Source organism: Fukomys damarensis, unplaced genomic scaffold (assembly GCF_012274545.1).
Source record: "Fukomys damarensis isolate Sample0158 unplaced genomic scaffold, DMR_v1.0_HiC HiC_scaffold_4, whole genome shotgun sequence".
In the NCBI taxonomy this organism is placed as follows: Eukaryota; Metazoa; Chordata; class Mammalia; order Rodentia; family Bathyergidae; genus Fukomys; species Fukomys damarensis.
In genome coordinates, this window is record NW_022900916.1 from 8,417,933 (window position 1) to 8,433,915 (window position 15,983).

At 38.8% G+C, this 15,983-nt stretch overlaps 1 protein-coding gene across 1 annotated transcript in view; it reads right to left on the bottom strand.

The window, feature by feature from the left end:
- Positions 1–15,983, bottom strand: part of Reln (reelin) — a 295,852-nt gene that overhangs the window by 134,746 nt on the left and 145,123 nt on the right. The window contains exons 12-16 of the mRNA XM_033755897.1: positions 12,073–12,224; positions 6,466–6,578; positions 4,878–5,086; positions 4,073–4,201; positions 2,739–2,848 (exon numbers count right to left, since the gene is read on the bottom strand). Coding sequence (XP_033611788.1) covers positions 2,739–2,848; positions 4,073–4,201; positions 4,878–5,086; positions 6,466–6,578; positions 12,073–12,224 — 713 coding nt within the window. The remainder of the gene's footprint in view (positions 1–2,738; positions 2,849–4,072; positions 4,202–4,877; positions 5,087–6,465; positions 6,579–12,072; positions 12,225–15,983) is intronic.

Below are 15,983 nucleotides of genomic sequence, written 5' to 3' on the forward strand. Positions count from 1 at the left end.
TTTGACCCAGCCATCCCTCTGCTGGGTATCTTTACAAAAGGATTAAAAGAATCATACCACAGTAATATATGCTCACCCATGTTTATAGCGGCACAGTTTGTAGTAGCTAAATCTTGGAAACAGCCCATTTGCCCATCAGTTTGAGATTGGATAAAGAAGATGTGGTTTTCTATACAATTAAATACTACTCAGCCATAAAGAATGAGAAATTGGATTCATTCATAGGAAAATGGATACATAATGAGGATATGCTCCTAAGTGAAATAAATAAGTCATACATGCATAAATACCGAATAGTTTCTCTGGTGTGAATAAACTATAATAGTACATAAGATCCTAATGAGATAACTGTCATTGTGAAATGGGAAGAAAATGGCTAAAGGTGTAGGGAAACTGGGAAGGGTAGGGGAAAGGTAATAAGGGAAAGAAAAAAATAGGAGATAATGAAAAAATGGAAATAAAATGTTTGTAATTGGGGAGGGGAGGAGGGGGTGAAGGGAGGGCAAGGACAAGGGGAAAAAGTGAGAACCAAGACCTGTCATGTAAAGGTACAAGATCCCAATAATGAATGTAACTGTACTGTATACCTAAAATGTACCAATAAACTCAATAACAAAAAATGATAACAGGATTAAAGCGATTCTATCCTAGATTTTGCATACAGCACATACTGGTAACCATGTACATTATTTACATCTCAACCTTTTCCCATTGTACTCAAAGCATGATGGCAGGAACTCAGAGATGTGTGACAAACACTTTCTGACTGCTATGGCTGTACCCTCAAAACTGCATGTGCTCATAGTTAGGGCTTTTGGGAGGTAGCTGGATCTAGCATGTGTGAATACGGATTAAGGGTGCGACAACTAAATTAGTCCACTGATTAGTTCAGCATGGTTGTGAATATGGGTAGCATTACCCCAAAGTCTTGTAGACTGGATAAAAGAGAAAGAGGTTTGCTGCTGCTTTTTACTCACTGCCTTCTGCCTGCCACACCACGATCTGTTTCTCTTTTGTGATGCTCGCTGCCTCAGAGCCAATTGACTATGGAATGAAACCACTACTAACTGTAAGCTGAAATAAACATTTCCTTGTTTAACTTGTGGGTATCAGGTACTTTTTCCCAGCAACAAGAAAAGTAACTGAGACACTGATCCAAATCATGTTGTAATAGCCTTTGTTAGGAATGTTTTCATTTGCTCCTATGTGCTTCATTACACATTTAACTACCTGATATAATTTGGTTCATTTGTGATTACCAATAAAGGCTCAGTATAGGATCCTTGAAAAGTATGACAGAAAGAAAAATCCATTCATATCCTACTACTCAGATGCAAACACTTAATCCCTGCAGCTCATTAATGGATGCCATAATTAAAATGCTATGCAAAATATTCTTTCAGTGGAGAAACTCCATTTAACTTTAGATGGTCTTGCAAACACACTAAGTGTATGTACCTTTGACTTATGTGGTCTTTAAAGTGTGGCTCTTTTATTGGTCTTCTTTGAATACAAATTGTTTAAGTAATTCATTTTGGTGTATAGGTAAATTATACTGTCTCATGTTCAAATTTCAGGAGCTTATGTAATTAGTTTCTCAATGTTTAAATCATTCAAAAGTAACAACAATTATCATATGGAAAATTGAACAATAGTGTAGGTTTGTTCTGTTTTATGATATTCACTACAAATCAGTTCCATAATAAATTTCCTTTAGTACTTTTTTGGGGATTGAACTGGGGATTGAATTGGGGATTGAACCCAAGGACTGACAAATTCTAGCAAAGTGCTCTACCACTGAGCTACATCTCTAGCCCATTTAAAATTTGTTTTCCCATTTTGAGACAAGGTCTAAGTTGCTCAGGCTGGGCTTGAATTTTCCATCTCTCTGCCTCAGTCTCCCCAGTGGGTGGAATGAGAGGCCTGTGTCCCCTCACCGCGGTAATTATGATATTTTGTCTTTCCTTCCCTTTACGCATCTCCTTTATACTTTCTCGTAGTATAAGCCTTCAGTTAAATTTATACATTCTTAATAGAAAATCTACCATTCTACCTATAACAATAATTCAAAAACACATAAACAGAGAGCTGGAGATTAACAACAAATACAAGAAATTTAGTCATGTAACTCCATACTATAAAATCTCTTTTCTCATTGTGTACTTGTCGTAAGTGATAATTGCTATAAAATGATGTCAGAAATTATCAATAATTCACTGAAAATTTTTATGTAAATCTACATCTTCCTTCTATACTATTTTCTGAAAAGCAGTGGAAGTTTCAGTAGTATTTCAGAGATGATATTTTCTTCTGTGTGGTGTCTGCAACTCAAAGATAAGCCTTCCAGATGTTGTGGCAGCTACTAAGAGAAGAATGGGTCTTATTTTAATACATGCAGGATGGTATTTATGTTAATTTTGCAAAAAAAAAACATTCAAAGAAACTGTTAGGATATCCCTTGTCATCAGCTGTGAATTTGAGTTTCAGAGTTTTAAGCATTTTAAAATTATGTATGTTGAAACATTCTAGCATGTAATACTGCTGACTGCACAGCCTTTATTTTTTTCTGATTGCACATCCTCGGCTTCTTATGGAATGCAAAGGAGAAAAGGAAGAAAGGACGTTTAATGAATTGCAAGACCATGACTTGGGAATGCGATTAAGTCTGTGCTGACAAACAAAAGCACAGGAAGGCTCTACATCAATGGCATGTGATTATGACAGGCAGAAACACTAACCGTTATCAATTGCCCACATGTTTCCAAGGATTGGTCCCATTTGTCTCCAGCGAATCCTGGTGTCTCGGGTTAGTGCTGCATTAGGGAGGGGAATCGTTATTCGGTTCCACCTGCAAGAAATTGAGCACAAAAGCAGCTTCACAGCTATGTTCACATCTCTTTCTTCCCTTGCAGTACGTAGGACATTCAACCTGCGGCTGCTTGCATGTCAAACAAATACCCTGCTACTGAGCTACATCCCCAGCCCACTTTAAAACGTTTTAAATTTTGAGACAGTCTTGCTAAACTGCTCAGGCTAACCTCCAACTTACCACTCTCCTGCGTCAGCCTCAAGAGTAGCTAGAATTATAAGCATGTGCCACCAAGCCTGATTTATGTTCACATCTTTTGGATTTATTTTATATGCTTGTGACGTCCTGATTTCTGTGCACTTGTAATAGCACTAAAGTTCATCAATATGCTCTTTACAGTCACCAAAGGAGTTTGCTTATCATGTTAAAACAGACACAATTTTCACAAACATCCATATCATGCTAGAGAAGTGGATCCGTTCTTAAAAGTGATATTTACTTATTTTACATATTCTTTTTTAGAACTTTTTGTTAGTTTTACATTAAAACTTATATACAAAAGTACAAAAATAGTACATACGAATGTGGTATCAGGTACTGTTTTGGTGCAGGTGTACATGGAATAATACTGAAATCAGGTTCTAACTCAGATGCTATTCTGTAGGAAGCATTTGTGAGGAGGTGGGGTGCTGAAAAGCATCAGTTGCTTTTGAATTTTTTGCTACCCCCTTGCCTTTTGCGCACTTAAAGAGGGGCTAAGAAAAAAACCCCGCAGTTCACAACTTAATTTTGTTGTATTTGCAAATATTTTCATTTTGTATTTGGTGATTATTCTGTAAAATAGAAAGCATTTTAAATAACCATCTCTAATTCTACACCATTATTATTTTCCTAAGTTCAGCAGAAAGACATGGAAAATAAGAGAAAATAAACGTTGAACATATAGTGGATGGTAAGTTAAGGTCTTAACCAGATCTAATTCCAAAAGTCTCCTTTCCTCCATTGCTCTAGGAATAACCACAGGACCATCATATGGACTTTACATTTACATTATTCAAAGATGAGTCAAGGACACAAAGAACAATGGACCTGATGAGTTGTGATCCTGCAGCAGATTTAGCCAAAGTATTGTCTTAAAAGAAAAAAAAAATAACCTTGTCAAAAAGTCAGACTCCTTTCTATTATGCAAAAAATCTCTAGTCTCAGGATCACTCACCGGTCACATGAACTCAGGTCTTCTGCCAGTGCAGAGTGCTTACTCACCCACTGTAGTTTTCCGAGGAGTAGATGGTGCTGTGGGGAAGGTGGGGACCGGCACAGATTTCAGGCAAGCACTCGGTGTGCAGGAGGGACCAGGATCGTCCGTGGTTGGTGGAAAACTCTAAGCTGACACTAAAAACAACAGAATGAGCACCACAGAAAAGGGGTAAAGATAACCGATAAAAATCCTGTTTTCATCTCTGCCTAAATACATTGAGCATCTGCAGGACTAGTGTGAAACATCTTTAAGACATCATTCCCTAAGTGATCGTTTCCTCTTGCACAGAAGTCTGACCAGCCCTCAAAGGGCAAGCAGTTGCATTACTGCTGTAAAACAGTGTCTGAAGACAACAAATGGTAACTTGGGTTTGTGATCTTACATGTGATAGATGGCAAGGCAACTGCAGTGTCTCACACTGTCACTTCACCCTGTGAACGGGACATGACAGGATTCTTAGGAAGGATCAAGCTAATTGACTTCCGTGTCGGTTACTAGGGGGTCACTAGCCAACATGAGGGCAAGCTTTCTTTCAGTCACTTATTTTTTTCTCTCTGAGCAGTCTGCTGAAATGGATGGCTGCCGTGGCCCCTGAAAACACCTCTAACAGCTAGGACCAAGCACTTAGAACGAAGCCATTCCGGTTTGACATCTGCTCAGTCATACCCTACATATTCGGAAGGACTTTTCTTTGGGGGAAAATACATATTTTATAATGGAGTTTTTTCAAATCATATTAAAGTATACTGAAATATCCTCTCTCATTTAACAGCCACATTTGTGTGTGCACGTTTAAACAGAGCTTCTTACCTGTTACCAGGTTGATGTGTTCCACACCCCAGATTAATAGAGAACTGTATCATGTGAGACATTGTCGAAGGGAGAACAGGCAGGACATGGAAAAAGTCTATGGCCCAGACATTCCTATTATGTCCTTGATGGTTCTTTTGCCTGAGACAAAATTTAGTAGCTGGGGTCTGAAGTTCAGGACTGATGACCACAGAAACCAAAGATGGAACCTTCCCAAGAAAGAAAAACAAAGTCACTCATAGTCCTTCCTGTGTTAGTCAGTGTGAAGTTCTACTAGATCCATCTTTCTTTAATTTGCTCTTTTCTTCCTTTAATCACTAAATAGATAACTGCCATTTATTGGGCACCAGGCAAGGTCTCTTCTGTTCCACTTGTTATTTTATGTAGAAGATGCTTTCCTAAAGGAACATTCGTTTTGTTGTTGTTGTTGTTTGGTACCAGGGATCGAACTCAGGACCTTGAGCTTGCAAAACAGGCACGGTGCCACTGAGCTAAATCCTCAGCCCCAAGGAACATTAGTTTTAATGACTAAGAATTCTTCCTTTGCAGAGAGGTGGGGCTCCAGTGTGTGGCTAATCAGTCACTATATGCCCGAAGATAAACTGCTCTAAGGTCTTTAAAAGTTATCAAAGAATGAGTATCCATATCGTTTAACTTAGAAAAGAGGAAGGCAATCTAAAATTTACTTGACTTTATCATCAGTATTTTAAAAAATAGATCTGTATCATATTAGCAGTTTTCCCATCTAGGTAGTCTGAAAGTAGGAGTCCAAGCAGAAACATCCAGAGCTCCTGCAAATACCTCTGACAACTTAATTTGATCTGAGTGTAACCCTACTGAACTATTGCTGGACAAGGTAGCCCACTATGATGAGTCAGGGATGTAGACTGGGTTACCCTTGCAAGGGCAGCTAGCTTGGAGTCTCTCTGACTGTTTCCTATATGGCTGTGCTTACACTCTTTAAAGTACATAGGCTGCCATCCATGTGGGGAGAAAGCTAACTCATAATGAGTGTGTGAGTAGAGCCCCAGCACAGATACATCTATTCTAAAAACAATAACTGTACACCCTACGGCAAGCACGATTTGGGGGGATGTTTGCAAATATCACAGACAACACCTGTCCTACATCTGAAAGGCAAAGGAGAAAGGTCAACCTCAGTAGCTCTAGCTACCAAAGCAAAATGCAAAGATAGGAATAATCTGTACTGCTACAGTGTCTTCTTCCTGGGAAACCTCAAAATGTTGGACCAACACTCATTATGTCTGATAGCAAGGCTGTGTGGCAGCATAATCACAGTTACTTTTAGAGCTTTCTCTGGGATCAGTGTAACTGTCGGTCAGAGAATTGGGTTTTGCTTTCCTGTGGTTAAAGGACTCATTCTTCCTGACAAAATCCAAGTTTTCATGTGCATCAGGAATAAAAATGGATGTTAAAATGTCTGTCAATTTTTTTAAAAACCTGGCAATTTCTTGGGCTCCTAGAAAAGACTTTATCCTCTGTTTTTGGCCTGGTCTTCCTGGTTTTGACTCGGGCTTGATCCTGGAGTTCTAGGTGGGTCATGTGGGGCAAGGGCTGGCATCTGTACCTTATATGAGGAATAGGAAAGGGTATCCAGAGCAATGTGTTCTTTTCTCCCCTCAATCTTTGCATACAAGGAGACATCATTTTCATGTGAGTTTCCGGGGTCACAAATTCCTCCTGCACCAAACAAAAATTTCATGTTGTTAGCAACAACTTGGACCCAAAACATCAAATCTCATGTGAAATTTCACAATAAGAAATAATTATGCTGTGCAGATGTCACTTAAGAATAACCTCAAACAAAGATAACCAAACCCAAGGAAATCATGAAGATAATTCAGACAGACAATGTTAATGATCAAAGATTTGATAGTTGTGAAGGCCAACGTAACTTTTTGGCTTATAAGATTACTCAAATAATGGTCCACATGGAGGAGTAATTACACCTCCTTGTTTCAGCCCATGTTAAAAACATATGTTCTGCTTTTTAAAATAAGCCATTTCATCACCATATTTGAGAGTTTTATGACCAAATTTCAAAGCGGTTTTTGAAAAGTCTGGTGATTATGGCATCAAAGACTTGCGAAGTGGTAGAACTAAAACTGCTGTAGACAACGGCTGTAGTATTTTAGCACATACATTCACATTTTAAAAGCAATTCCTTTTACATTTTAATGTTTGGTACCGCATTTGATTGTCAGGAGATAGATACAGAAGTCCTCCCTACCACTCTACTTTACAGTCACAATGAATGATATTCCATTAGAACTGAAAGGTACTTCAGATTGTCATGATAATGAAGTTGAATAACACAGCAGGTACTTGAAACAGGATAAATTAACTAGCCATGGCTAGATGTTATATTTTTAACTTTTGATCTATCTTTTTCACTATTATGCTCATAACAGACTAACACTAATTTTATTGAGTTCTTACTATATGCCATGCATCGGGTAAAATTACATAGAAATATCTTTTCTCATTTTATAATAACATTTTCATTTGACATGTTACATATGTTAAGCATATGCAAACTGGCATATAATAAATATTTATGGATTAAGTAATCTGAACAGAAAATCCAGATACAGTGGCAACGTAACTCTCCTCCCAGTGGACGTTTACTGCTCAAAGTCAACAACCCGTAGAGAAATGTTTTGATCTTTCACATTTGTATCATACTTTTCAGCATTTCATTACATACCTCAATGTATAAATAGGGTTAGTAAAGCCATCATAAATGATGGTCTCTGGGGAAAAGATCCATGTACAAACGAAGTTCCCTTTTTAAAAAATGATTTTTTAATCAAGCACTGAGCACATAACAAAGAGGACGGAAAAAGGACTAAAAAGGTGAAAGACTGCAGTGGAGGTTTAGTGCGCTGCACCTATCGACACTGATCCTAGTGTTGGGTCTCATCTTTCAGTAGCCTGCTCCTGGTACTCTTTCGCTCTCGTAAGGCCAATCGCTGAACTGAATCTGCTCTGAGACAGAACATACAGAAACACACATGGGAGGCGAGGCCAGCCCTGAATGGCAGAAGAAGAAAGCCCAGAAGAAGCCACGACATTAACATGATGACAGGCTTTATCTAAAAGATCCTGCTGGGGGCAATTTATCAATTCTGAGAAGTTTTGGTAGCAGCGGCTCCTATGGAAGAAGTGGATTCTTCCCTAACTTGGTAGCCTTTGATAATTTGGAGAAAATAGGACTTCTGACCCATCTTGTACAGTGTTGAAGGTACAGGAAGATTTCAACTAAAGCTAAATGCATGGGTAGTTTTAAAGAATTTTAAATAGTGTTCCAAGTAGCTTTTCAGATACTTATCTATACCAAGAAAGTCGTTTGTTGAAGTTTTATTATTTGCAGGTCATTAGGCTAGAAAGGGAAATACTTCCTGACCTCAAAAGGTTTGTAATTTATCATGAAAAACAAGACTAGTAGGCAATTGTCCCCCATTTGTGGTTTTGCTTCCCACAGCTTGTTACTTATAGTCAACTGTGGTCCAAGATAATTCATATTTCTCTTCATGTAACTTTTATTGCAATTCATTGTAATTGCAATCATTAGTTATTGCTTTTAAGCTTCTTATTCATATATCAACCCTTTCCACAGATATATTTATATATGTAAATTGAATGTATAGCATACAATACTATCTGGGTTGATGGCATGTACTAGAGATCTCTGAACATACTTCCAGTTGAGAGTGCACTGTGCTGTCATACATTCAGTAAAGATTTAGAGAAAACAGACACAAGTCTGAACTAAAAGAGCTGGGCACACAGTAGATGCTCAGTAGATATTTTTTGGAGAAATAACAAATAATTGAATTAATGATGTCTGTTCGGTATTTTTGTCTTGCTCATTGCATTCTGGCTTAAAATGCAGTGTTGCAAACTGGTCTTCAAGGAGTATGTATTGAATAAATGAATATATGAATAAAGGAAGCAGACTTTAACCCAAATTTTGGAAACTGGCCAAATTTTCCAGAAATAATTGTTACAGAAATTATGAACCAAAGATAGAAGGTATCACGGACAGGGTTTGAGAGGGAAAGAATGTAATCCCGTGTAGATTAACAATTAAGACACTGATTTTCCTGAAGTGCAATAAAGCAAGGGCCACTCATAAACTATCTGATCTTAAATCTTTTCCCATATTGCTTTCTTTCCTAGCAGATGTTATAGTTTTAGGACTGGTCCTGTCCTGTCCTGCCCTGTCCTTCCTATCCCATCCCACCCTAAGCCAACCTATCCTCACCCATCCTGTCTTATCCCATTCCACCTATCCCATCCCATCCCATCCTTCCTAGCCTACCCTACCCTTCCCTGTCCTATCCTAACCTCGCCTACCTATCCAATCCTAAAAATACACCTTCCCTGGATGTTGCTGTCCCCTCCAGATAAGGACCCCATTTTTAAAAAAATCTCTACTGATGATCTTCTTGAAGGAGGCATCCTATTTCAGGTCTACGTATCCTTCATTTTAAAGTCCCATGTACCTTGGAGTCCCCAGGCATTACCCATTGGAAACACTCTCTCAAAAGCCCCTGGTGGCCTCTTGCCCTTATCCCGGTTGCCTGTCGGTGGCATTCTGCACACTGCAGATCATTTTCCTGCCACCCCACCCTGAACCACTTCCTCTGACCTCCTTCAGGGTCAAAGTGCATCTTCCTCCTGTCTCCCTCCCACATACCCTTCCTTTCTCAGTCTCCTCTGCCTACTCTTTGTCCTTCCATCAACACCTAGCTGAGGGTTCTTCCTAAGAACTGTCCAACCACAGGCCACCTTCTGCTCAGAACACCTGTATATGGATGATATTCAAATCAGATTCAAACACTGACTTGAAGTTCTACCTTCACATGGCATTCTAGAAACCTCAGTCTTAACATACATACTATCAAAATCTCCACACTGGCCTCCATTTTCACCTTTTCGGGGAAATGGCATCACCTTTCCAACCACCCAAAAGAGAAATCTGTGTTCTCTCCAGTGCCACTGGCATAACCCCCAGAGACAGCCAGGCGGTTCCATGTCTCTAGCAGCGCCATCTCTGGGCCCTCCTGTACTTTACCTCCACCACTGCCTCAGATCTTTTTGCTTGGACTGGGGCCATGGCCCCATAAGTTAGGGGGTCAGCTAATACACATTGCACAAAAAGGGTAAGGCAAAAATAACTGTTTCTCTGAAATGCAAGTTTAACTAGGGTGTGTTTTCCTTTCTGATTATTTCAGTCTTTCCTTCACACTCCTGCCAGAATTATCTTTCTGGAACACAGGTGATATTACAGAACAGGAAACCACTGTTGGTTCTACATTACTTAGAATAAATGGACACGACTCCACAGGGTATGACTGGAGAAGATCACACTGTGGCTCCAAGTCTCTTTTCTAGTGCCATTCTACGTCTTGCATTCGCTGTACCGGGAAAATCACTCGGCCCCAAACATATCACGTACTTTTATTTTTAATGCCTCTCCCTGCCCCCAAATGACCTAATCTGGAATTCTCCTGTCCCTTTAAATCTTGTGCGGCTTTCAAGCTTGAGTTCAAAGGCCATCTCCCTTGCAAAGCTTCATTGCCCACCTCCACTGTGACTGCTCAGAGCTTTCTGTGCCCTTTCACAGCCCTTTTGTTCCAGAACTGCGTGTTGCAGTTTCCTGTGTACATAGTTAGATGTTGTGTGGGCAGAGACATTGTCTAAGTAATTTTATATCATAAATAGATAAGTCTATCTATTATTCTTTTTAGTGCTTTGCATGTATTAACTAATTTGAGCAGTAAGTCTATGATTTAGGTGATCCAGTTTATTCTCCCCAGTTGGAGTTCTCCATACAACTTGGCTTGTGGCTCTATTTCAATAGATATTTCTGACTTTTAATTGAATGAAGATTCTTTTGTTTTGGGATAGTGTGCTTCTTTGGGCTCATCCAAGTTCATTTTTCCTGCCTCGCCAATACTATTTTAATTCCTTAGGTAATGATCTGTTTTGCTCCAGAGAAAATTAAATATGGCAACATTTTGTATATAAGCACTTACACATTGATGATTTAATCTTATATGAGCACATTTAACTGGGTAGACTTACTATAAAAATCAAGATTCAAATATATTGTGGCAGAAATGGTAAAAGGGAATAAAACCTAAATTTGACTGGCTTATGCATTTTTATAGCTTTTTATTTTTAAATTTTTATAAATTTCTGCTTAAAGTTTTCCAAGAACCATTTTTAACACAATAAGAGATGGTATGAATATTAATTAATTTAAGGAAATGAATTTTAGGCCTTTATACACGTAAACTATTTCAGGGCCAAGGTAAGAATCTCCATTCAAGTGAAACTGTATCATTTTATATCAGAGACATCGCTGTTCTGAACAGATCACTACCGGAAATGAGGAACATGGCGTCACACAGACAGTATGCTGGAGGGCACCATACAGCCCACAGGGTTACCACACAGCCCTGGGCTGTATAACTGCCACGCAGAAGACCTGTTTGTCCTGATGGCCCTGCTAACAAGTTCAAAGGCAGACAGTGTTTGTTTCCTGTTTTGCTTCCAGATGTTGCCTGTGCCTTTCCAGTCACTCAAAAAGAAGCCATGTGACACTGTGCACATATCTGGAATGACACCAGTGAATGAATTTGTCACTGTGGGTCTTGTTGATTAGCAGGACAAACTTGGGAGGTCACAAACTTCAACATTCTTCATGTCTGGGTATTTTTCCAACACAAATTTGAAGAAAAAATTTCAAGAACACTTCTTTTTTTATGAGTTTGCAAACAGGAAGTAGAGAGCTCTGCTAAAGTACAAAAAAGTATTATAGGTCTGCTACTTTCTAATCTTCCCACAACAAGAAAGTTAGGCAATAATGAGACACTGATGAAAACAAACGACTCAGCTTGATGATTCTTTTTGGTGAGGTTACAGGCTTTGAGTAGTTGTTTTTCTCTTATCCTTTCTCCCATTGTCTTTTCAGCTATGGAAAGTATTTTTGCTTTTTGTCTTCAGGCCTACTCACAGAATGCCAAGCCCTACTCTCTCAAGATGGTGTCAGCATGGCTGGTCTGAAGTAGGGGTGAGCATAAATGATCGTACTTCCTCAGAAGTAAGTACTGGCCCAGAATCTGCCCTAGGTTCAAACAAAGTTTGTTCAAAATGTACCTACCCATAACAAAGTAGAACCGCAGGTTCCCATAACCAGTAGTGTCCATGTATGGAGTGCATAATTTCCTCTCTCCATCTTTGAGGAAGACCATTGATAAACCTGATTCTATTGTTCCACATTCTGTACCAATGACAGCTCCCGAGATGTCCCATCTTTAAAAAAAAGGAGAATCGCTGAGACTTAGAACATGACATCAACGCTTTATAAAGCATAACATTTTATTTTTGATGAAGAACATTTACTAGTAATGAATAATTCTTAAATAAAGACGTGGTACTGCAGATCTTAGACAATGAATATCATTTAAACACATTCCATTCACAGTTACGGTTCTGCAGAATGACAAGTTTAATCAATATTATGTACAGCCTATCTACTATATGACCAGAGCCATGGTCTAGAATGAGAGTCTTTATTCTTAAAGTACTTAGAATTGAGTTGGGAAATCAAATTTGAACTTTGCAAACAGTGAATCATAGAAAACAGTTTCATAATATAACTGTGTGTATAGTGTTTCATACATTAATATAGAATGAAAAGCCATAAGAGTTCACAAAAGTCTAGCAAGTTTTCAAAAGGAGATGGATTTAAACTGGGTCTTGTCAAATAGATCTTTGGATATGCAGAAGAGAATTAAAATAGCTAACTTCTATTTTTCTTTTTTTTTTTTCCAACTTCTATTTTTCTATTTAGTGTTAACTAACGTGCCAGATCTTTTTCTAGGCACTTTTCACATTAAATGTGAAACTCATTTAATCCTCTCAAGAACCATACAAGTTTCTACCCCCATTTTAGATGAAGAGACTGCTATACAGAGATGTTAAGGTCAGCTAAGCAAGGACAGGTCTATCTTCACAGCCTGTGTCCTTACTTACATCCTGTGGATAGAGGCTGAGAACAGGGTGTGACTCCCAAACTATTCACAGCGCAGACACTAACAGACCTTGGTGGAAGATGTGTGTTGGTGGAATAGTAGGAAATATACTTGCATAGGAAACTGTGAGCAACCCATGAAGAGTTTGCAAAGAGGAGTTCAGACTCCATTCAGTAGACACTGAGGGTGATATTTCTAAAATGAAAATATGATCAGATCTCTCATTTTCTTAAGCTCTTTCATGATTTCCCCATTGCATCTGGACAAATTCAAAACTCTTAATGTAGAGTAGAAGGTCCTTCTTGGCCTGGTCAGGAACACATTTCTGGTCTCACCTCTTTGGCTGCTTCATGCTCGCCCTGTCTTGTACCAAACTTTTGGCTGTGTAATATGAATTTAAAGTTATTAAAATATTCTGTCAGGCTTCTGTGTCCTTACTCACTACCTACTGAACAAACTCAGGGCCATGTGCCATGGTGTCCTTTAAATAGCATACATTCTTCTGTAAAGCTATTCCTAGATGCCCCCCCAGCCCACCACCCCATCTCACACTTCGATTCTTCCTTTGTGAGGCCACTGCTCACTGTGCATTGCTTTTTCTTTATATGACTTTACCTCTGCTGTGTCAACTCCTAAGATACATGTCTTACTTTTATGTTTTTAAATATAGCCCAGTGCCCAATGCCCATCAGAAGCTCAATAACTCTCCTTGAATGATGGAGACATTAAAAGGTTCCAGATCAGATGGCTTCCAATGCACTGCCTGGATCCTATCTTCATTCCCCTCTCATTTCTGTACCCTCCACGTGTCATCCTTGAGACAATTCACACTCTTGGTACAGAGGAAGAAAGCAGTCCCCCTTGCCCCAGGTCTAGGACTGAAGTCACTGCTACCCTGGGATTTTTTATTTGATCTTTCAGTCATAAAGTCCCCCTGTACCTAGCCTGAAAACCTGGTGCTCCTGAGGCTGCCTGTCTCCAATTTCATTGCCCTTTCTGCCTTAAAGTCATAGCTCCAGGGGTTCAGACTCTTCTGCCCCATAGACCTTTCCTCGACCATCTGCCCATCTAGACCCAATTCCTGGCATAACCACCTGGACTATGGCTTCTCTACCTGCCTTGACCCTGGGCACATACTCTACATATCCAATAGAATGGGAGAAGTCTTCAGGTTCAGATCTCTTTTTATGAATCACAAGCTTAAGTGAGTGGTCTTATTTTGCGCATAATACTTCTTCTCATCCTACAAATTGGTTCAGTTTCTCTGCCTTCTCCAGCCCCCCCGCCTTACCCATCTATCGCTGCCCATCTGGGTTTTGTCAGTAGTAGCAGGTAAAACAATGTCGAGTAGTCAGAGCACATACAATGAAGAGGACTTCAAAACTACTCAAACAGAAACCGTCTGATTCATTTTTGGCTATAACAGAAGTAAGAGATTGGGTTTTTTAAAAATAGCCATAAACTTTTGATAGACAATTAGGTCATTTCCATTTCTTTTGTTCTTACTAGCAATAAAGGTCCTTATGTTAGTGTTTGGATACATGAAGGCTTTCTCTTAGCAGCCAATTTTCTACCAGTGTCTGTGAGAGAAATGAGACTAAGTGTTCTAAAGCAGTCATTGTATTAGCAAGTTGTTTTTTTCTCCTTTGCATCTACGGTAGTACCAACTATGTCTACCTTAGGAAAACTAAATAACAGTCAGTCCAGTGATTTTCTGTGTGCTAGGGTTCTTGAAGAATCTAAATTGAGCTTAGGTGTATACCCAAAAGCATGGGTAAATGTATGTTCCCATCAGGAGGGTAAAGCATTTCTGTTTCTCCGCTAGCTTCTCATCACTTGGTTTTTGTCAGGTTTTTAAGATTTGGCCTGATCTATGGGAATGGAATGAAATTTTATCACATGTTTGTGTTCACATGATTACGAGTGAATTTGAACAGCTTTATGTTTACTGTCCAGGAGGGGTTACTGGCCTCTGAGTTCTCAATTTCTGTCCTTTGTCTATTTTCTATTAGGCTGTTCTTGCTTTTGTCTTTTTCTCATTTCTTTGTGATTTGAATTCTTTACTTAGGTATTAACCTTTTTTTGGCAACATGTATTTTATCTTGTTTATGTGTCTTTGAATGCATAAAATGTTTTCTTTTTAATATAGCAGAATTTATCTTTTATTTATGATTTGTGTCTTTTTTTTCTATTTAGTAAATAGGGTAGTAAGATCATAGAGCTATTCCCTGTGTTTTCCTTTTAAAAATTTGAAGCCCCTCCCCACATTTATTTAGCTTAAATTCACTTAAAATTAATGTTGGGATAAGCAATGAAGTTAAGATCCAATTTTATTTTTCTGAATAGATAACCAGTTATTCCATCACCATTCATAATTTTCCTGCCGAAATGACTAGTAATACTACTTCTGTCATATAATAATATCCTATAAACTTGGGTCTGTTTATGGGGACCATCTTTTCCCCCATCTTCGTTATTGTTTAATGTAAATTGTCTCCCATAGCCTCAAACATTGAGTGGTTGGTCTTTTGGAGGGTAACTGGATAATGAGGGCATTATACTCACATGTGGATTAATCCACATCAATAATCCTCAGAGGAGTTCCAGATCTACAGTATGTGCTGTTAGGTGGTGAAGCCTGGCTGAGGTAAGGAACTTTCTGTTTTTCATTTTTGCTGACTGTCCTTTTAGGTAGCTCACAAAAATCATGTAGACTGTATTTTTTGTTATGAGTTCATCTTCAGTGGACTGTGGTTTCTACATATTTTGTGCTGAAGAAATGTAGCTAAAGAGAACTTTTGCATTTGTGTTCATGAGCTCCTTGGAAAGTCCCCAGTACTGAATTATTTTTGCATGAATTTATCAGCTTAGAATTTTCGTGTCACCCAGGGAGAATGAATGTAAATTTCACATTTGTTATAGTTTCCATTCTCCTGAGAGATTTTTCCCCCTTGAATTACTAAGGGTAGCTGCTATCCTATCTTTATGGGGGTGGAGCTCTGTAGAGACCCAGAATTATATAAGAACATCAACAATT